Source organism: Podarcis tiliguerta (assembly GCF_965153285.1).
Source record: "Podarcis tiliguerta genome assembly, chromosome: 1".
NCBI classification, from domain to species: domain Eukaryota; kingdom Metazoa; phylum Chordata; class Lepidosauria; order Squamata; family Lacertidae; genus Podarcis; species Podarcis tiliguerta.
This window is the reverse complement of record NC_139534.1, coordinates 59,477,755-59,503,332: the sequence shown is the minus strand read 5'-3', so window position 1 is coordinate 59,503,332 and position 25,578 is coordinate 59,477,755. Positions and strand designations below refer to the sequence as shown.

The 25,578-nt window shown below is 43.8% G+C and overlaps 2 protein-coding genes across 6 annotated transcripts in view; one reads left to right on the top strand and one right to left on the bottom strand.

The window, feature by feature from the left end:
- The window catches only part of RASSF7 (Ras association domain family member 7), a 111,033-nt gene extending 99,869 nt beyond the window's left edge, over positions 1-11,164 (bottom strand). For all 5 annotated transcript variants that reach the window (XR_014508085.1, XR_014508086.1, XR_014508087.1 and 2 more), the window contains exons 1-2: positions 11,050-11,164; positions 10,599-10,693 (exon numbers count right to left, since the gene is read on the bottom strand). The gene's annotated coding sequence lies outside the window, so the exon portion shown is untranslated. The remainder of the gene's footprint in view (positions 1-10,598; positions 10,694-11,049) is intronic.
- LMNTD2 (lamin tail domain containing 2) overlaps positions 1-25,578 on the top strand; it is a 39,270-nt gene that overhangs the window by 11,674 nt on the left and 2,018 nt on the right. The window contains 10 exon segments of the mRNA XM_083427855.1: positions 690-851; positions 6,623-6,721; positions 7,901-7,998; positions 9,333-9,469; positions 12,591-12,705; positions 17,457-17,652; positions 18,840-18,959; positions 19,918-20,108; positions 21,016-21,164; positions 23,042-23,124. Coding sequence (XP_083283981.1) covers positions 690-851; positions 6,623-6,721; positions 7,901-7,998; positions 9,333-9,469; positions 12,591-12,705; positions 17,457-17,652; positions 18,840-18,959; positions 19,918-20,108; positions 21,016-21,164; positions 23,042-23,124 — 1,350 coding nt within the window.

The window sequence follows — 25,578 nt, the reverse complement described above, 5'->3', positions numbered from 1 at the left end:
CCTATTCCAGAGTCACTTATGAAAAGGTCTTATACCTCCAATGTAAACAAGTATCAAGTGATGCATGTTGGAGCAAAAAAAATTTATAAATTTCGAGTAGATCTCATGGGGTCTGAACTGGAGGTGACAGACCTTTTCTGTGAACCGCCCTGAGACCTCCGGGTATAGGGCAGTATATAAATTCAATAAATATAAATAATTTTAAAAACTGGATGTATTAACACTCTGCTTTGTACACATCGTGTGGAAATTGGGCCGACATTGCTATGTTCACTTGCCTAGGTGTAAACCCTATAGAACTTGGTGAAACTTACTTCAGAGTAAATATGCATAGCACCAGGCTGTTAACTGCAGGCTCCTGGCCTAATATTTAATAGACTCTTTCAGCATATATGCTTTGCAGTTTGAGTTCATGAGTTTAACATCTGCTGAAATCCCAAGAATCTTTAAGCAGAAATACGACCATTTTATCTGTGATCATGCAAACTCATCTCAGTAGCTGGGAATATTAGTGAAATCAGTGGAAGAAGGAAAGAAGCATTATTCTGGAATAAACTTTAAACGAGGCCTGTCTTTTGCTGGCTTTTCTTTTTCCGGCAGATAATTTGGGCCTTTGCTTTTTGATAAGCCTCTAATTTCCATTATTTCTCTTGTCCATCATTCCCTTTATTTTTTTTATTTTTCAAAAGGAGATAAAAGTGATGGAAGATAAACTTGCAAAGACAAAAATGCAGGTTATGTATTTGCAAAAGGCAGCAAAACCCCCCTCAAGAAAGACGGATGACGAATCAGACACCGAGTCTAGCACTTCATTGGATGAAGGGGCCAAATTAGCATGCGAGTGCTTCGAGGTAGGAGCTACAATGCACACTCTCTGATGCACTGTACTGCAAATCGGTAGAATGCAGTGTTTTTATTTTACATTTAATAATAATTAAGTCACAGAAGTATAATCATTCGGTGATATCCAGCTAAGTCATACTTGAAGTAGGCTCATTGATTTCATGGCTTCTACTGAGTGTGACTAACATATAACCCACTGCATATATTCTTGCTGCTGCTTCTGGATTTACAAGGTGCTGATGTAAGGCAACAGTTTTTGAAAGAGACGAAGGTGGTACACAGAGCTGTACCTATGGGGTCCGCATAGACATTTCTTGTGTCCCACACAATTATTTGTGTTCAAACAGATTTTTGAAGCAAGAAATACGTATGTAGCTCATCATCAGTTCCTCCATTCCACTTCAAATTATTTTCTGTTTCCAGTCGCGGGCTGAATTTTTATCCAATCCTGAACCTTATCTACCACATGTATATTTTTCTTCGGCAAGAATGCTGCCTGTTGCCTCACTACTTTGCTGGTGTGTTGTCAGCATAGAAATTCTGAAAAATGCCAGTACATTGGGGGGGGGGGGGGACGTGACGCTAGGACAGGGTTAGGCAACCTAAGTCCCGGGGGCCAGATGTGGCCCAATCGCCTTCTAAATCTGGCCCGCGGATGGTCTGGGAATCAGCGTGTTTTTACATGAATAGAATGTGTCCTTTTATTTAAAATATATCTCTGGGCTATTTGTGGGGCCTGCCTAGTATTTTTACATGAGTAGAATGTGTGCTTTTATTTAAAATGCATCTCTGGGTTATTTATGGGGCATAGGAATTTGTTCATCTCCCCCCCCCCCCCCCCGAATATAGTCTGGCCCACTACATGGTCTGAGGGATGGTAGACCGGCCCATGGCTGAAAAAGGTTGCTGACCCCTGCGCTATGAGGCATTTATAGCATGCAACTGGCATTTATGATGCCTAACCCTGGGGAAGAAAGGCTTTTGGAGACTGCTACAAAAAGTAATATTTGTAAGGCTTTTCGGTGTGTGTTTTTTAAACTGGCTCACACCGCACCATAAATCTCTTGTTTAATGCGAATGTGTGCCTCCTGTCAGTTACCAGAAGGGAGGGAGGCAATGAGAAGCAGAGGATTGGTGCAGTGTTGGTATGCTAGGGGGTTGGCTAGATGCTGGGAAAACATTTGAGGCCAGAAACAGAATACTAGACATTCTTCATGCATCAGGATTCAAATGAGATTAAACTGCATGAGCTGCAAATGGACTCACTAGCTGGTGATTTATTAGTGCAGTTAGCAGGGAAAAGTCCTGGCTGTGCTAGATGCAGAATGATATCCCAAGGAACTGGAACAGAGCTGGAAGCCACTTGCGCGCGCTCTCTCTCTCTCTCTCTCTCTTACAGTATTTCATAATGTTCCTTTCACAACAGACCTGCCTTCCTCTATCAGCAAATGACTGTACAGTTTATATGTAAACAACTGAAGAAAAGGTAGAAGAGCTAAACCACTTTTAAAAAGAAAGAAAGCACAGGACAGCAGCAGCAAGACCCAAAACTAGTCAAAACCACCACATGACATCAGTGGTAGCAGCGTATTGCCAGTTTGCACATACTGCAAATGCCCCTCTTAAACAGCAAGCCCAGGTTGCTTAAATGCCCCCCCGGCAGGAACTCCCATGCACCCATTGATTAGGGTGTTGGACTAGGACTTGCGAAAGCAGGCTTCAAATCCCCACTCAGCCCTGAAGCTCTTGGGCCAGTCCCCATCTCTTAGCCGAACCAACCTCACTGGGTTGTTGTGAAGATGAAATGGGAAGGAGGAGAACCACGTACATCACCTTGAGATCCTTGTATATAAAGGTTGTATATAAATGTAATAAAATAATAAATGGTTGTAGCTGGGATGCCACTGAAGCTTTTCATATCAAGTGCACCACAAACCCACAAAGGAGAGTGCATGCAGTGGCACAGCTTCATGCTCCAGCACCGGGGCGGGGGGGGGGTGCAGAGAGCAGGCAGGGGCGGGGCTGGAGTGCGTCCTGGGGGCGTGGCGCACCGCCCGCAGGGGCGTGGTGTGTGTCCTGGGGGCATGGTGTGCCGCCTGCGGGGGCGGGGTTCCCAGCACGGGGGGGGGGGCACACTCCCCCTGCACTCCTCTTCCTCTGCCAGTGAGTGCATGCAGTCCCATGAGAAGGGCTGAAACCAAGAAAAATATAGCTCCGTCTCAGCACTCTCCTCTGTGAGTCTATTATGAGCATCCATTAGAGATCAGGGGGCAGAAGCCTTTGCCCTTCTCCCAGTCAATGACTCGCTCTTGTTGCCCATGGCTGTCTGGGCAATGCTGAGCTGTAGAAAGCTCATGTGAGAAACAGGAAAAGCTCCTGGGCCAAAGTGAAGCTTTGTCCCCAGAGATGTCAGTAACTCAAAGCTCAGAGGAAAGTCTAAGCAGCTCCGCAATGGCAGCTTAACAGGAAAGGTTAGTAGAGGTGTGAGATTGGGTCAAAGCAATTACTTCATTATCTTGACATCATTTCAGAGAGACAGAGAGGTGTGCACAGAGCAGCCAAGTGGCTAATGGGAGGAGAGGAGAAGGAGCAGAGCGGGTGAGAGCAAACCCATATTTTACAAATCATGTGCCCAGGGACACCGCAGGCTCTTGTGCAGAGTGTGCTGTTCCGACAGTAAACAAAAAGACCAGCACCCCAGCACCATACTTCTTAATGAGGATGATGATTCCTGGATGGAGACTTTGTAAGCCACCTTAGTAAGAGAAATGAGTTTTAAAAGATTCAGAAAAAGTCCAGAACTTACATAACTGCTTACATAAGCTGCAGCATCAAAGCAAGGCAAGAGAAGGAGGACACCTTGAGGCTGCAGCTGAGCTGAAGGGGCACTGAATAAGAGCATAAGAAGAGCCCTGCTCAAGGTTCATCAAATTTCATAGGCTGGCCCGTGAGAAGCTTCTAAGCAGTCAAGAGAGCTGGATTCTGCATGTTCACCCTGTGCAAACCCCTCTGCCTTGCATAATCCCTTCCCTGATTTGGGGCAGTTCAGTCGGTAGAGCATGAGTCTCTCAAGCTCAGGGGTGTGGGTTTGATCCCCATGTTGGGCAAACAATTCCTGCATTGCAAAGGGTTGTACTAGTTGACCCTCTACAGTTCTATGATTCTATTGCTATTCATGCATTTGGGGCCAAGTGCGCAGAGAGGCAGACTGCTGAATGTGTGCTGGCAATCTCCATGACCCACAACCCTCACCCTGCTGAAGGCACGCCCCTAATGCATCAATAGCATTGGAGAGGGCCTGTGTGGGGCATGAGCATGCATATCCACACATGACGATAATTTTTAGGTTTCTGGAGGAGGACACATTTGATAGGCTGTCTGGAATCTTGAAAAGAAGCACCTCTATCACAGCAGTCTTCTCCACCTAGTACCCTTCAAATGTTTCAGACTACAACTCCCACTATCCCCGGCTGTTGGCCCTGTTTGTTAGAGCTGATGGGAATTCCAAAGCACACAAGCTTTGTGGATGCCTTTCATAAGGTCAGTGCCATGCAGACAAGAGAACCCAGAAGAGTGTGAGGGCTAGATACTTGACTCCTCAAAACCCACATACAGAAACACCGCCGTCTAGCACAATACTATATAGTCCATCTCAGTTGAATGAAGCAGCCTCAGAAGCATACCATCTTAGTATAATAAGTTAATAAGGGTTCATAAGTATAACCACCTTCTGAGGCAAATCCTTGTTTAATGGTTTTTCCTGAAAAATAAAGGCTGAGGGATTATGACTTGTCAAAGGGCACTTGGGTTCAGCCGCTGAACTGAGCTGTGATAGGAACTCAGATCCAAGTTCAACACTTTTAACATAGTGACTGTAAGCCACATTCATTTTCACAGTTGTAGTGTCTATATATCAAATCAGGGAGCTGCCTTGGTTAATATGTTGTAAAAGGGCTAAGAAGACCAATAGACTGGCTTTATGGTCTCTCTCTCTCTCTCTCTGTGTGTGTGTGTGTTGTGCTTGAACAGTGTTTGAACTACTCAGGTTTTGTTATGGCGGTATGGCATCCTTCATTTTAAAAGCAAAAACAGATGCCCCACCCTGCCTGGGTTAAAACTTATGTTATTTCCTATGTGTATACACATTAAAGTAACTTGTCATAGAACTAACACTCTCTCTCACACACTTATATCCCACTTTTCTCAATTTGTGTCTGTATCAGTACTAATACCCCTCTCTCTTTCTCAGATGATGGCAACCCATCTTTAAAAGTACAGTACTGTTACTGTAGACCCAAGATTAATTGCAATAACTGGCCAGTAGGGGGCACTCACTGCTTGCAAAAAGTTTGATGCCTGTTTTCCTTTTTCTTCTCTAAAGCGAACACATCAAAGCCCCAGATTATGCAGAGTGCTGACATATGCTATTTCACTTGTATTTTGTTTCAATATAAAGCCTGCTTCATCGCAAATGATCAGAATAATTTTTTTTTTAAAAGGCAAAATATAAAGTAACTCCAGTCACAAAACATCACCACTAATAAGATCCTGAGCATTTGCCAAAAATATTTGATTCTGCTCTATGATGGCTGTTGAGTCCCAGGCCTTACAGATTGGTTGCATTTACAACTGAATCAGTCTTTTCCCTCTGGTCAAGCTCTGCTAAGGCATTGCCCTTGCCTTTTCTGTCGCTTATTGTCTCCTACTACCTCCTTTGTCCCATCCTTGCTTCCCATGTGCCCCCGCCCCCATCACTGCAGAGACGTACGGCTTATCCCATTGTTCTTTTCAGTCTTAAAAGGACTGGTCTACCAGGTGGATTGAGGATTAGTCCTAGCACCTTTATACAAATATAAGGTGGAACTGGGAATACAGTATACAGCTCTGATCACACCATCTAAAAAAAAGAAAGAAAAAGAAAAATATATACCGTATTTTTCGCTCTATAGGAAGCACCCAACCATAGGACGCACCTTGTTTTAGAGGGGGAGAACAAGGGGAAAAAATCTCCCCCTCTCTGCTCAGCGCCCCTTCAGCGAAGCAGCAGGAGAAACAGAGCCCTTTCCATTTCTCCTCACGCTTCGCTGAAGGGGCGCTGCGCAGCTCTCCCTCTCTGCTGAAGCCGGGAGAGTCTTGCTCTCCCAGCTTCAGCAAAAGGAACCCGAAGCCTCCAAAGAAACCCTCTCGCTCTCCAGGCTTCAGCGAAAGCAACGTGAAGCCTCCGGAGACTTCGCATTGCTATCGCTAAAGCCAAGGAGCCTGCATTCGCTCCATAGGACGCACACACATTTCCCCTTAATTTTTGGAGGGGGAAAAGTGCGTCCTATAGAGCGAAAAATACAGTACATTGCAGAGCTGGAAACGCTACAGAATAGGGCAGCCAGAATGATCAGGGAACTAGACCACCTTCCTCGAAAGGAAAGTCTAAAATGCTTGGAGCTTTTAAGATTAGAATACAAGGTGACTAAGATGGGACTTAGGAAAGAATGCAAACTGTGGAGAAAGTAGATGTTTTTTCTCTCCCTCCCACATCATGGTAGAGGTTTGGTCATACAGTGAAAGATGAAAGGAAATTCTTCATTGCACAATGCATAATGGATTTCTGGAGGTTGCTGCCCTAATGTGTTGTGATGGTCACTGACTTAGATGCCTTTTAAAAGGGACTAGACAAATTAATCAAAGGCTGATCTATCAATAGCTGGAAAATGCAACAAATAAATTCTAACTTGAGGGATTGGCAGGCACTAATAGTATCTGACTTTCCCCCCCTCTTGTGTAGCTCTGGTCAGAGACAGGAACAAAGGTAACATCAGAAACAAGTGATCTACGGCTTCGGAGAATTCCAAAGCACACAAGCTTTGTGGATGCCTTTCATAAGGTCAGTGCCATGAAGACAAGAGAACCCAGAAGAGTGTGAGGGCTAGATACTTGACTCTTCAAAACCCATATACAGAAACACTGCCATCTAGCACAATACAATATAGCCCATCTCAGTTGAATGGAGCAGCCTTAGAAGCAACCAGTATGATCTTATTAAGTGTACCATCTTAGTATAATAAGTTTGCCTGCTTAGTTTGTCTGTAATCACACTTTGCACCTTGTTATTGTTCAAGTTCCCTTACTCCAGTGAAATTCAGAGGAAGATAGACTTTTGATTAGGTGTTAATGGCTCTGAAATGAGAACAGAATGAACTATGAACCCCAAAATTTGGGATCTGCTCCAAACTAGTGCCAAACCTTTGCAGTTGTTTTGCAGCACCTGGAAGCAAAAAACCCATGTTTTGCAGCACCCCTCCAACTGAGCAACTGCTACTCAAAGCTAGGGTCATAGCTATCACCCCAAAACGCAATTGCAGGAAGCACATCAAGAAATACTTCAAGCCTGGGTTCTACGTTAATGCCAGAGTTTTGCTATTGTTTTGCAAAGTTTTTGAAGTGAAACCCTCACATTTTGTCACACCCCCAACAGTGGGTCACTGCCTTACTCAGTGTGGGTTGGGGCCATAATGGACATACTCCCGACAAGCACTGTTTCTGGGAGAGAAATTTTGGGGTTCGTAGAAGTTATTGGTGCTGGGACAATATTTCCCTATTTTAAAATAGGACCTGACACAATGGAACCCACGGTCTGTGTTATGTGTGTGCGCACAACTGTGTACACACATACTTCAACACAAGTATTCCCCCCCCCCCCCCAAGAAGCAGGCAATGCCTTCAAGAGGTAATCTGGCAGTCCTACATAAGGAATATACTTCTGGGCGGTCCCTTGTTTGGGCATGGGTTTGCTTAGTGTGCTTCATGGAAGGAACATAGCTTTCAATTCACAGAATTACTGTATTTTCCCGTGTATAAAACGCCCCCATGTATAAGACGATCCCTATTTTTTGAGCCCAAAATTAAGAAATAAATAATTGCAACATTCTGTGTGTAAGACAACCCCCAATTTTAAACTTTTAAAATTTGGGGAGAAATATAGTCTTAAACACGGGAAAATACAGTATTGTTACCTTTCCTTATTCGGGTGTTTATCGGTGTCATCACTCTTCCTGCTTTTTAGTTTGGAAGTATTTCGCTGAGTGAAGAGGAAAAAGATGAAATAATCCTGAAATTAGAGAAGGCACACAATGGTACGCTGGAGGGAAGCTCACAGGAAAGGTAATTGCAAACCGCAGGCTTTCTGACAGAAAGGACCAAAAGGGGCTTGGTAGAAAAACAGCAGCCTGTCTGAGGTAAGTCGGTATCTGAATACACCTGAGAATGTAGTAGAAGCATCCAAGGCAGCCCGTGGTCCTCTGTTTATTGCTTTACATCCTCTCAGCAGTGCTATAGGGCAGGGTCAAAGGAACTCTTTTCAAGCAGAAGGCTGCATACTTTTGGACCAGGGATAGCTCAGTCAGTAGAGCATGAGAGTCTTAATCTCTGGGTTATGGGTTTGAGCCCCACATTGGGGGTTGGATTAGATGACCCTTGAGGTACCTTCCAGCCCTGCAACTCTATGATTCTATAAAAAGTGAGCAGAGCAGCAATTCTATCAATGAGAAGGCTAGATTCTATACACACTCACATACCCCTCTCTGTCCTCCATCCAAGAAAGCGACAGTTCACAACATGCTGCAGCCAAAGAAAAATACGCAAGCAGTGTGAGAAGCAGGGTCAGTAGGGAGTAAGGCTGGGGAGGGGATGAGGTCTGAGGAGAGTGCTGGGGCCAGTTAGAGAGGCTTGAGGGGCACATTCACCCACTGGGTCTGAAGTTCCCCGCCTCTGTTATGGGGAAATCAGTACTTCCCTACGTATTTCCTCTTGTGCGGGGGGTGGGGGAGGGGGGATAAGCAAGGAGTTGTATAGCATGGCAGCCACCATGGATTCCCACCCCCCAACCTAGTGTCCCTGCTATGCCCCCTTCTTGAAGCTGTCAGTTTCTGTCCTCTTTAAAGTGAATGTGGGAAGTAGAGAGAGAAGATGCCTCTGCTCCTGCAGACAGGGATGTGAAATATCCGTGAAGTACCACCATTGCCACCCTGCAGAAATAGTAAATCCAGATTAAACTGGGGTGGCAGCGGGGGCGGGATATAAGGTGACATTTTTATGAGGACAATGTCAAGTGACTGCTACAAAAAAACTTGCATGCACGAACTGTACCAAGTCCACAGTAAACTTCCATGTGGAAGTGCCCTGTAAAGTAGAAAAGGCTAGCAAAATCCCTTTCCTCGTGCAGCAGTCCTGCTATCTTTTTGATGAAGATGTACTCCCCACTCCAGTGCTAGAACACAAATTTTCCATTAGTTCTTTTGCAAGAACAAGCAAATAGGTTATGCACTTTGCGCCACAGCACCCCATTTTATGTGGATAGGATATCACACTGCTCCTAATGTATTGGGTATTGGGTATTCATCTGAATACAGCACTAAGAAGAATATGTGGGTTTGTTTGTTGAAAATTCTGGATTAGCCCAAAGGATGCATGTCAAACTCCCCACCCCCACTTTACAGTTCACCTTCTGAACCATCCTCGTTGGCTGTCCTCACCTCTCAGAAATCAGACATCTTTTCAGTGCCTGACCCCAAAATGGTAGAATCGTCTTCCTTCAATACGGCACCATCTTCTGAGAAAATGCCCGTGGGGAAAAGTAAGTTCAAATTCTTCCTCTTTAAAAATAGTCCAGCATTGGCTAGTTGATAAAAAAGTCGTACATGCAATGCATACTCACACACACACATGTACAATGCACATAGGCCCAATGTAACCTAGGTTAATCTCTTGGACTGTTCCACGTATGCTAAAGCATTGACTTTACTGACAGAGCCCCTCCAGACTTGTGGGTTGGGTTTTTACTTAGTGTATTCCGTAACAGTGTCATTGCCACAATTATGACAGAATGCAAGCCTCTTACACCCCTTCCTCACACAACTGCTGCCCACTTGGGGTTGGCCAGTTGTGCCTCGATTAGCCATTAGTCTCCCCCACCCTATGAGCTCACAGTCCTTTCCCCAGACAAGAAGAAATCTGGGGATGCTCAATTAAATATTGGATCTCCAGAACCTTGAATAAGCCACCCTGCATCACTTACAGTTCACTCAGAGAGTAAAGCAAACCCACAGCTCCCTACATCTGCCAGAGAACAGATTAACTTTTTGGACTTTAACAACCCCGATCCTAGACTCCTGAAGCAGGAACCCAAACATTCTAGGCACATGGAGAATTACAAGAATAATTGATACTGGCAAACACATGCACCTCTGACCCCACTAACTAAATCACAAAGCTTTATAAAGAACAGGAGGGGAGATGACAAATAGACAAAGCAGTTTAAAAGAAAAGAGCACTGTGGCTCAGAGCTATGTAGGTTGACCTAAGCAACAACAGGCTTCTCAGTCTACTCACAAGTAACAGAACATAGATGATCAGTTGCAGGTCCTCCCCACCTCCCCCATGAACAGTAAGGGACAACATGAACTTCTGGTGAAGGGGTGGGGGGCAAAGGCTTGCCTTCAGCAGCTCACTCTTAAGAACGCTATACCCCACCATTTGTTGCCATTCAGTGACCAATCAGCCATGTCATGTTTTGCAGGTAAAAAGAAAATCTACACCTTTGGGGGAATAATAGAATGCAAGGGTCAGAGGAAACTAGTTATAGTATATAGTTTAACAAACTAGTGTTAGTATAACTAACTAGTGTTAGTTAATGCCAGTATTTCCCACCACCTCATTGAGCTTCCCCCTTTTGAGGCTATGACTACAATCCTATACACACTTACTTGGGAGTAGGTCTCACTGAACTCCATTGGGCATACTTCTGAGTGGACATTCATAGGACTGCATTGTTTATTTCCCATGTCCATGGATGACTTTCCTGCAGTAAAATAAAACTTATGGATGAATTATCACCATAGGAGCACAATCCTGCAAACAAGTAATTATGGAAGAGTTAACAGAATTTCCTTTCTATATGGTGAGATTTCTCTGTAAAACAAAATACATATTTACTCTTTAGCTATGCTATTCACCAGTGTTCTTACAGGAACACAAACCAAAAGCCCTAAAGCTGCCACCCTATGCTCAGAACCCACCAAGCATGGGGTTAGGCCTGGTCAGGCTGGCAGAGGCAACCTTCCCTTTTGCCATGACAAGAGAAAACTATTGCAAAGCTGGCTGGTTACGCCTTCTCTGTCCCCATTGTCTTCTAAAGCATAATAAGCACTGCTTTACCTCTAAAGTTCCCTCGCCTGTCTCTGCTGACACATAAAACCTTTTCTCAAGCCCTCCATGGAATTGATAACATGGACACCATATTGAGCTGCTTGAAAGCTTGCCTTCTTTTTCCCTCCCTTTCTCCTGGCCCAGCGCCACCTAGTGGTCCCTGTATTTATACAGCTACCTCACACCATATGTTGTTTCCTCGTCTTGTCCTTCCTTCTCTCAAGACAGTTTCCTCTTCAGTCTATGGGTCCCTAGCCTGACTTCTCCAGCCCCTTCCTTAAACTACTTTTCTCTGGGCCTTGTGTCCTCCCCTGCACTTCCTGAGGGAATCTCTTCCTACATGAGCATTTTCACCTGCCCTGCCTGCGGCCTTCCCTCTGTCCCTGCTGTCTTACAGCAGTCTGATCCTAGATTCATGAACATTTGGCCTTTCACTTGTGTCAAAGAAAGTGTACAACAAATAATCTTGTAGCATCTTCAAGACTAACACGTCCATAATGGCGTCAGCTTTGGGGACTAAAGTCCACAATTGTATGTCATTATCTGTCTGTTAGGTTTTTTTAAAAGCAGTTATTCCCCTCTCCTCCCTGATAACATGGCAAGCAAAATAAACTAGCGCCTAGTGCTGGCACATTCTTTCTGAGCAACTAAACTATTTTAACTTTTCCTAGCACAGTGACTCAGCCAGTGGCTGAGCAGGTGTATTGATTGATTAAGTGAGGTAATTCTACTTTTCAGCTAGATAAATTATCCAATACATACGACATGGAGGTAACAGTTGTTGTTTTTTTAAAGCAACTCTACAATGTTCATAAGTTATTAAAAATTAGCATTCATGATCCTGACTGGTACGGACACAGGAGACTTTGGAATTCCCTCCCTAGTGAAGCTAGACTGCTTCCCGCCTTGTTGTCCTTCCACCAGCAGGACTTTTTTGTTTCAACAGGCTTTTGGGTATGGACTGCTTTTTATGAAAGGGCTAGTGCCCTGTTGTTTTTATTGTAATTATTTGTATGGGTGTTTTTTTATACATGTTATATATGTATATAGTTTTACTTCCATCAATGTCTAATTGCTTTTTAATGATTGTTCTTTTCCATGTTTTTAGCGGTTCTCATTTTTATATGTAAGCAGCCTTGTGTTCCGTCAGGGGGAAAAGGCGTGTCTAAATAAATAAACAAATATTCATAAATACAGATAACTTATTTGTATACTGTATTTATTTATTATTGGATTTACATCCCACCTTTCAGCCAAAGCACCAAGGCAGTTGATAAGTTGAAAACATAAAGTGATATGTAAGAGAGAACAGAGAGACTTCTCTCAGACCCACTAAGGGTCATTTCCGGAGCTAATGGCCAGTACTCTGTGGCCTGGGCTTCCTATCTGCCTTCCCCCAGGGCACACAGGCCTTTTCTAATACAGTTAATATCACCACAGTGTAATGTCTGACTTTCAGCTACAGTGTTTTTCCCTGGAAGTTTTCATTAGTTTTTCATTAGTTTTCATTCATATGCCATATGAGTATATTATGTTTCAACTTTCGAAAGCTCCTTCCCTGGATCGTTGGAGCCTTGCACAGTCTCGTCTCACTCTTGGACAGCTGTCAGAGGAAGAAATGCACACTCACATTTTGGCCTGCCCCTTCATAGAAGAATGCAGGAGGTGAGTACCTTCAGAGCTCAACTCTGGTGGGGGCATTTGCTGCCATTTCTCTGCGACTCAGGAGAAGAGTAATAAGCCTCTGCCTTGCAGTTTCACCGGACGTAAGGAGAGATTCCTGCATGCTTTCTACTACTTTCCATTTTGAAGCAAACATTATTCCTTCCTCCTGGATGGCATGTACGCTACTCCACTGTGTGTGAAATTCTCGGTAAAAGCCCAGCTAGTAAAAGACAGGGTGCACCCACCCAGTAGCAACCCAGTTCACTGCTGGTAAAGAAGATGGGGAAGGGTGAGGTGGCAGGGATGTTGGCGCAGTGTGGGCACAGTGGAGGGAGTGTTTGATGGGCTCCACCAGTGCCGATACCGCGCTAAACTCCCTGCCACCTTTTCCCTCTTAAGTTACTGGCAGCAGCCTCTGCCTGATGACCAATGGCAACCTATGCTGCTGTGCCCTGCTGACCACTCCTGGCTGAACCTGTGTCCACCTGTACACTGAAAGCTGTGCCCAGCGGCCACCCACCCATCCTCTCATAGTGCAACAGTAGTTCTGCCTTCAAATGAGGAGATAAGCTTTTTCAGAGCAGGGAGCAAAGACCTTTCTTTGCAAGTTTCACTTGGCACACTTTGAGACAACAGTGCAGAACCCACTTTCAGCTTTTTAGTGTGTTGCTGCCCCACTTCAGAGCGCTTTTTTAGGCCCTGTATCATTCATCAGTTTGCCCATCCTTTTGTGTAGTGCTCCTTTTCTGAGATAATGTTCTGGGCCTACCTGCTGTCCATCACTGATCAACAAGAAGGAGGCCCTCAGCAATGCAGGGTAGGGTCCACCCCTGAGGCACCCTCCGCCATTCTGTCAGACAAGTGTCTGGTGGATCCGCAGCAGCCAAAGAATCGTAAGTTATAAAGACCCAGAGAAGCAAAGTTGGGAAGAAGTTGGGCTTTTCACATTAGGTGGATAACTGTGTGCTTAAAAGCATCAGCCAGCTAGACTTACAAGTCCACTACAGTGGTGCCTCGGGATGCGAACGGGATCTGTTCTGGAGCCCCGTTCGCATACTGAACAGAACGTAAGACGCGACTGCACATCTGTGTGTGTGCGGATCGCATTTCACCGCTTCCGCGCATGCGTGTGATGTCATTTTGACCGTCTGTGCATGCGCGAGCGGCGAAACCCGGACGTAAGTGGTCCGTTACTTCCGAGTCGCCGCGGAGCACAACCCGAAAATACTTATCCTGAAGCGTATTTATCCCGAGGTATGACTGTACTAGCATCACCTTAAGCTCACAAAGCAACAAGTCTGTAACCACTTTGTGTAGCGTGCAAACATCTGCTCAACTCCTGACTACATGCCCCTGCATGTGTGTGCACACATGCACGCACACACACAGAGCCAACAACCTGCCAACGATCCCTTCATGTTTACCACACAAACCTCATTGTTTAAGGAATAGCTGTTAGAATCACTTCACCTCAGATGAAGTGACTACCAGCACTACTTCTCTCTCACATCCGCTCCAAATCCATGTGCTTTAATTACCTTCTTATGTTCCTCCCCTCCCCCCCCATCTTTTTGGCTTTTAACCTCTCCAGTTGGCTTCTTATTTTTTAGTGCTTTTACCATCCTCCTGGAATATGTAATGGAAGTGGAGAGAATATGATCTCTGACAGGATGTCCTATTTTGCCTGTTCATCTGTGACACAGCTTCTTGTCAGTCTTTTCTGCTCCTCCTCCTCCACAGACCTGGTACTCACTAGGAAATTGCAAATGGCCAATCTGCATATGGCAAATGTTTAATAATATTGGAAGTATAATAAAAATATTTCTGTTGAAGATAAGCATGTATATCTGTAGTTAGCCCAAGAAACCATAGCTGTTTATACTCTATACCTTAAAAGCACATTCAAAGCACAGTCTTTTCCTCAAGGAATTCTGGGCACTGTAGTTTACCCCTCACAGAGTTACAATTCACACCCACATGTTAACAAACAGCAGTGCCCAGAATTCTTTGAGGAGAAAAATGTTATTAGAATGTGCTTTGAAGGCATAGAGTGTACGTAATCTAGACTTTGCTTTCGTAGATTTTCACGGGTACAGGAATGCAGGTTTTGGTGTCCTCGGGTGTCTTCCCGTGTAAAAGTTGGGGTGTCTAGGCGACGTTTCGACGAGGTCTCACTCGTCATCTTCAGGCTGGTGCTTTCGGCTTCTTGTTACTGGAACAGAGCAGGATCTCAGTGTTTGAGTTCCTATAAATACTGTTGAGGAGGTGTGGTGTATAGCCTCCAATGTTCTGGGCAGAGAGGAGGTTCCCAGGCTAGTGTGCCTTTTCTTCTTTTGTTCCTTAATTACTTGAGGGATATCTTGAGTGATTTCTTGAGTGATTTCCTGAATCCCACTTAGGTGGGTCATTAGGTGTGGATTAGTTGCTAAAGCCTTCGTGTCTTGAACTCTTGAACTTTGTGAAGAGTTTTTCTGAGAAGATGGCTGTACTGCACTTGGTTGTGCTCTGGCTTGGCTTCGTGTATAGGGGCGAGCTGTGGTTTTGTGGCCTGTGCCAGCCAGATCTGTGTAGGGATTGCAGGGGGGTGCAGCATCCGGAGGTGCCACCCTGGTTTGGCTACTGGATGGTGTCTGTAATTTATCTGTGGAGAGGGTCTGGGTTTGGGTCTGGTGTGGTTGATTGGTGATGGCGTTCTGTGTGCCTCTGGATCTGGTGTCAGATTTTGTGGGGAGGGCTAATTTCCAGATGTCTGGCAAGCGGGATGTGTCGTCACGCTTGTTCATGTTGTGAGGGTGTTTCTCTATCTCGATGGCTTCCATGATTATTCTCTTGTGGTGATGTTCCATGTTAAAGAGCAATTTGGAATCTGCAAAATTAATTTCGTGTCCTGTTTCTTTCATGTGTTGGAAAAGAGAGGAAGTTTTTTTTTTTTTTTTTTTTTTTTTGTTCTTTTTTTTTTTTGTCCGTCAAAAAAGAAGAAAAAACTTCCTCTCTTTTCCAACACATGAAAGAAACAGGACACGAAATTAATTTTGCAGATTCCAAATTGCTCTTTAACATGGAACATCACCACAAGAGAATAATCATGGAAGCCATCGAGATAGAGAAACACCCTCACAACATGAACAAGCGTGACGACACATCCCGCTTGCCAGACATCTGGAAATTAGCCCTCCCCACAAAATCTGACACCAGATCCAGAGGCACACAGAACGCCATCACCAATCAACCACACCAGACCCAAACCCAGACCCTCTCCACAGATAAATTACAGACACCATCCAGTAGCCAAACCAGGGTGGCACCTCCGGATGCTGCACCCCCCTGCAATCCCTACACAGATCTGGCTGGCACAGGCCACAAAACCACAGCTCGCCCCTATACACGAAGCCAAGCCAGAGCACAACCAAGTGCAGTACAGCCATCTTCTCAGAAAAACTCTTCACAAAGTTCAAGAGTTCAAGACACGAAGGCTTTAGCAACTAATCCACACCTAATGACCCACCTAAGTGGGATTCAGGAAATCACTCAAGAAATCACTCAAGATATCCCTCAAGTAATTAAGGAACAAAAGAAGAAAAGGCACACTAGCCTGGGAACCTCCTCTCTGCCCAGAACATTGGAGGCTATACACCACACCTCCTCAACAGTATTTATAGGAACTCAAACACTGAGATCCTGCTCTGTTCCAGTAACAAGAAGCCGAAAGCACCAGCCTGAAGATGACGAGTGAGACCTCGTCGAAACGTCGCCTAGACACCCCAACTTTTACACGGGAAGACACCCGAGGACACCAAAACCTGCAATCTAGACTTTGTATAGATGTGATCTCTCCCACCCCACCCCCAAATATAGTTTACCCCAGGATTGTCAGGGTGGTGCTCGTGGGTGTAGTTGCACATGCAGAGGCATTCACTAGTTCTCAGAGGCTTGCTTCCCCTGCTGAAATTAGGCTTGTGAAAAGCATTTTGTTGCAGCCAATTGAAAGATTACAGAGTGTGCTTGGCCATTGTGTGCGTGTAGTGCTCATGACAGTTTGTCCAATTTGCTAATGCACCCATGAGCAAGAAAAGGTTGGTGATCCGTGCTTTGCCCTAAATAATCCTTTTCTAATTCTACTATGTTTCTAGACAAATTCACAACTGTCTCAGCTGTTACTACTCTTGTAGCTTCAGACCGCCATTTTCTTTATACTGGAAACTAAGGGCAGTGGAACCTTGGTTTTTGAACGTAATCCATTCTGGAAGACCTTTCGACTTCCGAAATGTTCGAAAACTGAAGCATGCATTTCTGGAAGCATTTACTTATGGAAAATTCCATACAGAAGCCGTGTGGCACCTTTGACTTCTGAAAAGCGTTCAAAAACCGAAGCAGTTACTTTCAGGTTTTCGGCATTCCAAAACTGAAACAATCGACTTCCAAGACATTCAGAAACCAAGCTTCCACTGTACAAGAGTTACAGATAACTAAGTTGGTCTGTGAGAAGACTTTTTCTCTTCACAATTGCCTGTTCTTCTCTCAGTTGACTTCTAACCCACCACCTGTCTGGATTTTCACTTTTTGAAATATGGCAGCCCTAGATACCTCCCCTCTCCCATATCTCTTACCTTACTTCTTTTGTCTGCCTTACACTTTAAGAACCCAGAAGTATTCCGTCACAGGCCCATAAGTAGCATAGCTCATACCAATTGTTTCTAAATCAGTCATACCTAACCCATCTTTTTTCTCCTCTTCCCACTTTCTTCCCCTAGATGCCATATTGGTTCAGGACCGTTAAGGATTGTGAGTGTACATAACACAGGCAAATATGTCCGAATCTTCAATACATTATTGAACAAGGAAATAGATTTAAGTGGCTACATCATCCAGCAGTGGGTTAAAGACTTCCCAGTGTCTATCTATCGTTTCCCGAATGGCACCATTCTGCCTGCACAGCATCACATCACAGTAAGCAACAGGGACCGCTCCTGCTTCCCAATCCTGAGTGTGATATAGATATAGAAACCGTATTTTTCCATGTATAAGATGCCCCCATGTATAAGCCACCTCCTATTTTGGGGGACTAAATTTAAAGAAAAGGAGGGGAGATGGCCCAAAGTTGTTGAGCTTTTTTGAGGGGGAATTGCACTCATGCCATCAAAATCACCCCAGCAAATCCATTGCTGGGGGTTGGCAAAGTGGGCATCCACTCACCCCACGCCACTGAAGGCGGGAAGCTTCCTAGAGCATGGCCACCAACCAACTGGCTGGTGTGCACAGCTTCCCCTCCATGCAGCTGCGGGAAATGCTCCCTAGAGTACACACCTCCCAGCTCGCAACTCCCAGCTGGCAGCTCGCAACTCCCCCCCGCCCCAATATCCGTGTAAAGGACAATCCCAGTTTTTTGACATGATTTTTGAGTCAAAAAACCTCGTCTAATACATGGAAATTACGGTATATAAGATATTATCTTGCTGAACAATAATTTCATGCCACAGGTAGTCCAAAACATTTTGCTTCAGACAGATGACATCAGTATGAACTGAAAGTTAGCCCACTGGATTTAAGAACTCTAAAAAGTTATTTTTGCTATAAAATTTTTCTATATCCTAAAAAAAGTTGAGTTTGAGCAAAGAAAGAAAGAAGGAATCAGTTGTCTCTATCTGAAATATTTCTAAATTGTACTGTGCGCTTATGGGTACTCAAATATTTTTAAAAAGCAAAATGGTTGTATGGGAAGTGTTGCTGCTTTCCCAGAAATGTGTAATTCTGACCAACAAAACAGAATGTATTTCTACCAACATTACAGGGAAATAATAGACTATATATGGGTGGAATTTAACATTGCTCTAACACAATTGTTCCATCAGCACAAGCATTTATATTTGCCAGACCAGGGGGGTTTTAAAGCAGATTTCCTGACTGCACAGGAATTTAATGAGCAAAACCAAAAGGGATGAACAAATTAGTAGTAGTTTTCTGGACTGGTTCACTTACTGGATCTCCTCTTCATTCCAAATTGTCTTTCCAAGTAGCTTTTCTCCCCATGAGGTTTGCAAAAACAGGCCACCAGGCTACAGTTACAGATGAAAATTAGAGGTACTGTAGGTCATACATTAATGTTGTGTCTCGTCCATTTGCACTATATTTTATAGGTGTGGGCTGCAGGGGCCAACCTTGCTCATGAGCAAGCTTCAAACATGCCACTAAGCAGGCAACATTTTTTCAGAACGGGTCCAGAATGCACGACCTGCCTCTGTGACTACCATGGCCAGGTGAATTGCTTTGTTTAATAGTCTGGAGGGGAAGGGATGTACAGTGTGATATAATTTTCTGAGTTTTAAAAATTAAAAGGGGGGAAAGGCCCAAAAGGTTTACCATTCTAAGGTAATGATAGCCGACGTGGGACCCCCCCCCCCCCAGATGTTGTTGGGTTACAATACTAGACATGATGGTTGGGGTTGATGGGAATCGTAGTCCAACAACACCTGCAGGGCACCACATTGGCTATCCATGACGTAAGGTGGCATTGTATCAGAGTAAACTTAAGCATAGATTTGTAATATGAAACAGTATTTGAGTGTGGTGGAGCTCATGAATATACATTAAATGGATGTTATGCACACTGTAAACAGTGAGATGTTTATGTGTGTGCCTTGGGGTTGGTTTCTGTTGAATGAGGTCACCAAAGACCTATGGCATTTCTGTGACTTAAGGTGTTGTTTACATGGCGAGTGAAGCTGCAATTGGTTTCCCACATCCAGGGAACAGTGTATCTCTGTGTGTTTATTTTGTGTGTCAGTTATAGTACCCCTGCCCCGAAGAGAACATCATGTGCAGCCACCAAATGGCATCACAGCTTGTTTGGAGCAGAGCATTAGTAGTTATAAGCCAGCAGCTAAATATTAATGGCCACTTCTAAAATTTTGAATAAATGAATATAAACCTAAGTATGTGATCCTAGATTGTAATTTCTGGATCAACAGCTGATACACATTTATGGCTGTTGGGAATGAAGGACATGCTAAAGGACTTGCATGCCCTGAGGGGAAAGCAGAAGAGGGAATGTCTACCATCCACTTCTGAATAGATCCTGAGCGAATCCATCCTTTTCTCATGCATTGATATAACAAATTGTCAACTACCATGGGAGCATTGAAAAGCAGTACTGTATTATATAAATGTTGAAGTCTGGTGAATAACTTTATTTTCCTTTCACTTTCATCTTCTAAGATTATCTCACAATATAGAGGTCCTCAGCACTTCATGGCAGCTGCAGATGCCTATAGCGATAATGTGGACCTTTCAGTGGACAAATTTCCCCTCAGTGAAGATGATGAAACTTTTGAGTCCTTGCCTTCGAGGCCAGACGTAGCTTTGTCCCAACGAATTCGTAGAACTTCAGGCATCTTGGTAAACAAAAGGTAGAGATTCAATCTAGGAGTGTGCTGGTGAAAATCAGGTAGAAGGAATGGAGTACAGTCAGTATCATGCAATGGTTTGCACATAACACTAAGCCATGGTTTATTGAACCATAGCTTAGTGTTATGCATGACCCCTTTTGAGCCACTTAACTATAGCTTGCTTACTGCATACAAACCACAAGCTGAATTCATTATTTGTTATTGGCTCACAAATCCTGGTTTATTTTACATGTTTGGTGTTATATGTGAACCTAGCACCTTTCCTTAACCATGGCTTGTTTGACACTCCCTGTCTTCTATAAATTCACAAAACTAGAAAGGCATGAGGCAAGATTAGCTCAAAAACCAAACAAATGTTGGAGAAACAAGTCGTGTTTTGTTTGATTGTCTGTAAGGCAACTTGTGGTTAACTCACGTTTTGTTAAACGAAGCATGGTTTAAAACAAACTATGGTTTAGTGTTAAGTGCAAATCATAACATTACTATCACACTGCTAATATCAAACTCATGCCCTCTGAAGACTGTGGCTCTGAATCTTTAGATGCCAGCACCGATTTTTAGAACAGTGCAGTCTTGAAAGGTTTGATCTGCCATTTTAATTCAAAATGGCATCCAGTTGTATCCAAAGAGACGAAAACCTGCTCCGTGATCTCAGGAAGCATTATGCAAAATTATGACAGAGGTGTCCAAGAGGTGTCCAAATGTGCAGTGTACAAACAACTTTCCAAAATATAAAGTCGATCAGGTTGATCACTTTCAGTGCCCAGATGCACCAGTGTGACGTGTCTGCAGCTGCCCTGCAGCTGTTTGAAATGGATAGTGTTGGTTGCAAGGAGCTGATGCTTATTCCGACTCTTTTAACAGGGTGAGCTTCCTCTTGAGTCAATCTTCTTTTTTTCCTGTTCAGGTTCCATGGACACTTTTCTTTTGATTCTGCACAAAGTAGCAAAATGCTGCTTAGTCGTGCCACAGGTATCAGGACGAAAATCAGTGATGCAAGCAGCGAAACTTCCAGCTTATATTCAGTTTCCTCAAAAAGTGTGCTTCCACTCATGGGTATGCAAGTCAACTCTGTTTTAACTATATCTGTTGTTAAATATACGGTAATCTGTGTACTGCTATGTGCATTAAGGAAGAATTTTGTGCAATATTTGTCAAAATAAATAAAAAATAATTTTAGAAGCATAGCTTAATTCAATGTTTTCATAACTGGAACTAACTGCACGTCACACGCAAACCAATGGTATGGATCCCTGATGCCTTCTTAAAAAAAAAGAAGAAAAAATAGCTCTAGGAGGGAGTGTTTTGAGCAGAGCATCAGCAAAGATAGGTTGCTTGCTTAGCTCTTTCCTGTCCATCATTTCTCAGCTCTGTATCACCGTCTAAGCAGTTCCCCACTCCCATTCCCTGCTGCTTTGGAAGACAAATGTGAAGCACAAAAAGGGTAGATACTGAAAGAGAGAAGCATTCCCTCTTTTTGTCCTCCCTACTCTGTTCACAATTCTTCTTCCCCCCTCCAAAGTTTTATTCATTTCAGAATGGTGTTGGGCCTCCATTCTGTGTGTGTACACATACCATATAGTTAGCCCCTTAGGACAATTCTACACTAGGGACCTAAATACAGTGGTGCCTCGGGTTAAGAACTTAATTCGTTCCGGAGGTCCATTCTTAACCTGAAACTGTTCTTAACCTGAGGTACCACTTTAGCTAATGGGGCCTCCCACTGCTGCCGCGCGATTTCTGTTCTCATCCTGAAGGAAAGTTCTTAACCCGAGGTACTATTTCTGGGTTGGTCGAGTCTGTAACCTGAAGCGTCTGTAACCCGAGGTACCACTGTATGGGTAATAAAAATGTTCCCCCTCCCAGCTAATATCCTGGAAGCTGAATGGATGGAGGACAGAAATCTCTCAACATCTCACAAAACACAGCCTCAGGTTCATTTAGTGTAGATGCACACCAAGAAACAATACCAATGTGCAGTGAGCAATCTAATTACAGTACTTAACTCTGTGGTCATGGGCACAGTGGCACCCTTGAGGATTTCCCCTGGTGCCCACAAAATCATTGAGCACCCTATTCACTGCCTCCTTGACATGACATGACATGGCAAAGGTGGGTATTCCCCCCCCCCCAAAGTACATAGAGCTGAAGGAGGAAGTTTCAAAGTGTGACACTCTTTCCTACTTTCTCGTTCAGTGCAATGTGTTTTTCATGTCTCAGACTGGCAGCAGAGCAATGAAGAGGAAGGAAAGGGGCATGAACTGGAAGACAGCAGAGGAAAAGGAAGTGGCAGGAGAAAGTGAAGTGCCATAGGGGATGAGGGCCAGTGAAGGCTGCAGTCTGGGAAGGAGATGGGGAGTGTCCCAAGGGCCACATAGAGGCACCCAGAGAGCCACATTTGGCCTCTGGGTCTGAGGTTTCCTGCCCCTGCTCTGAATGATTTAGGTCAAGGTTACCTGAAGCACCCTTATTTTACTGTTAGATATTGTTTTCTAATTGGAAATTGTAAACAACTTTGTGGAAGAAGTTACTCAAAAAGTAGGATATACATTTTTAAATGAACAAGTATGGCTATGTCTCCCTCCCCCATCATTTGATGGTACTAAACACATGAACATGTTCTCCCCACCAACATTCCCAGTTGCTCTGTTCTTTCTGCAGTGTGTGGAATCATGTGCTAAGAAGTTAAATGAGGTGTGTGGTAAGACAGGGATAAATTGTGAGCCCTGCTTGCTATTGTGTGAGTTCCAAAACACATTGTGCTCAGCCATTGCTCTGTGGGTCTAGATAAAGGTGTTCAGTTGTTTATGATTCTTCTAAAGTGGGGAAGGGGTGTTTTAGACACCATCTTCAGTTTAGATTAAATTGCAAAGTGCATGTGGGGGCGAATTTTAGTGCTAATAAGGCACTCTGCTTTTATTGTTCTTTGGCAGAAAAGAATAGCAGTTCTTCAACCAGCGAGGGAGATTTTGCTTTTCAGACATGGCAGCCTCAAATTATGGAACCAGAAGCTAGAGTAAGTATGTTCATTAGTAACAAATACATGGAGAGGTTAGTGGCCTCCCCAGAGTCATACTGTAAATGCTGTGTAGGCACCTCTGAGCCCAAGGTTGCTGGATAATCAGACATTGGAATAAAGAAACAGGAAACAGAGTTTTCCTTCTCCAAAGCATAGTACAAGTACAACTAGCAGAAAGTGTCCGGTGCTGTGTGGGAATTCTAAGAAACCCAAACATATTGTGATTTTTAAATGGATAGTATGATTTGTGAGTATGGCTGCTGTGCATGCCCCCCCCCCCCCACCGATGCAGGGCTCAATGCATCCAATGGTATCCAAACATAGACAAAAAATACCTCTTCCACCTTAGGAAATCTCATCTGCAACTATCACTATGCCCTCTTGATTCAAAATTGTGTCTAGCCTCCAAACATAGAGCAGGATGACCATCTCCATCTGGAACCAAATTGGGGGACAATAACTTCAAGTCATCCAAATTGGCATAGTTTGGACTCATGATGCTTAATTGGACAAAGTGACACCAAATTGGGCAACAATATCTTCAGGGGTGTCCACATTGGCACCGTTTGGACCCATAACCAAAACTGAGTGAAGTCACATCAAAGTCACATTTTGGTCCACCATCTTGATTCAAAATAGCACCCAGCATCAAAACATAGATGAAGTTCGCTGCTTCCCCCCTCAGGAACTCTCATGCTGAGTTGGCCAATATCTTCAGAGGCATCCACATTGGCACAAGTTGGCCTGTCATGCCAAATTTGCTAAATAGTGAAATGATATATTCCGAGGTGTCCAAATTGGTGCAGGTTGGACACATCACACCAAAAACTGGACAACAACATGCCCAAGTCACATTTCAGTCTGCCATCTTGATTCAAAATGGCAATTGGTTGCTGCCCCACTTCAGCAGCCCTCATGTAGCATTTGAAATAAGCATAGTTTGGACCTGTCCCACCAAAAATTGGGCCGTCACGCTAAAGACATGTTTCAGTCTGCCAACGTCCAATCAATGACAGCCGATGTCAAACATTAATGAAGACTACCACCCCCACTTTAGGAACCCTCATGGCAAATTTGTAAACAATATCTTGAGAGGCATCGCAACATATAGGAAACTTTCCAAAATATACAGATGATAAATTAGTACTAAAACATTTTTTGGAAATAAAGAATAAATAATAAAAGAGCACTATAGCATGTCACAGTACAATGCTATAATGCTTTTTAAAAAAAATTTTTAAAGCATTCTGGCCATTGGCATTTTTGCAGCAGGGTTAATGGCAATGACCAGAAAGCTTTTTATTTCTTATTTTTAGACAGCATTATGGTGTTAAGCATGCTAACATTATTTTTAAAAAAATAGCTGGAAAAACTTTAGCCCTAGTTAGGAGATCAATTAAATAACATAAACAGGGTGATAAAAAGTACCTACCGCAAAGGTTATGGTGAATGTATGCAGAGTTTTGACACGTTCACATGGACGATAGATCTCTGCCCATCTAATACCTGCCTCTTTAAACAGACAGAAGTAGCACCAAGGGCATGTACACCTAGTGAGACTGTGCTCTTATTTTATTTTTGGGAGGGGGGGGGGACAGACTTTCTACAGCCTGAGAAATGATGGAAGAACCAAAAAGGGATGGTGTTGGGTAGATTCTTCATAAAAAGGGAGTGAATAAAACATAGCTTAGTATAGACTGTGGAATCATCCAGGGGTTCCTTTAAATAACAGAGTTGGAGGAGCAGGGGTTAGTTTAGCTATCTGTATAAAAGCTCCTTTAGACCAGGGTGATTTGAAGAAACAACAGGCTGTAGGAGTAAATCCAAAGCTTGTAGGTGGCAGACAGAGGGAGAATCTAGCTCAAGGAGAATAAGTACTTCTGTTCTGCTAACCTGCAAGGGTTGGATGTTTTAGAAGGAACATCTGGATCTTTTCCAATCCCCATCCTTTGTTTAGCTCTAATCCAGGATAAACTGATAATCTAGGCAAGTCCCAAGAGAAAGAATAGGAGAAATAGAAGGAAGAGTACATGGAGGCAGGGTGAATACCTAAGTCTCAACATTGACTCACCGGGCACTTCAGCTGGAAAGCCCTCTTTTTGTGCTAAATTGGAAATCTATTTTTGTTGCCTCTTGCTTGCTTAGATACATATCAGTGTGTCTACTTAAATAACAATTCCACAGTGCGCAGCAAATCCCATTAACTCCAAAAAAGATTGTAAAGAACCAGTAGTTATTGCATAGCGTGAGGATAGCAGCGCTATAAGATGACAGCATTTTAACTAGACCCAGGGACTGTTCTAAGGTTAATATGAGTAGAATGGTAAATGGCAGAAGAACAAAGATTCTGGCCTTTATAAACAGCCCCTGCCCCCTAAGTGCCAGTGCTAGACTATGATTATGGAAAAACACACAGAAAGAGCCACAGTGAATGCTGCTCATACAAATGCA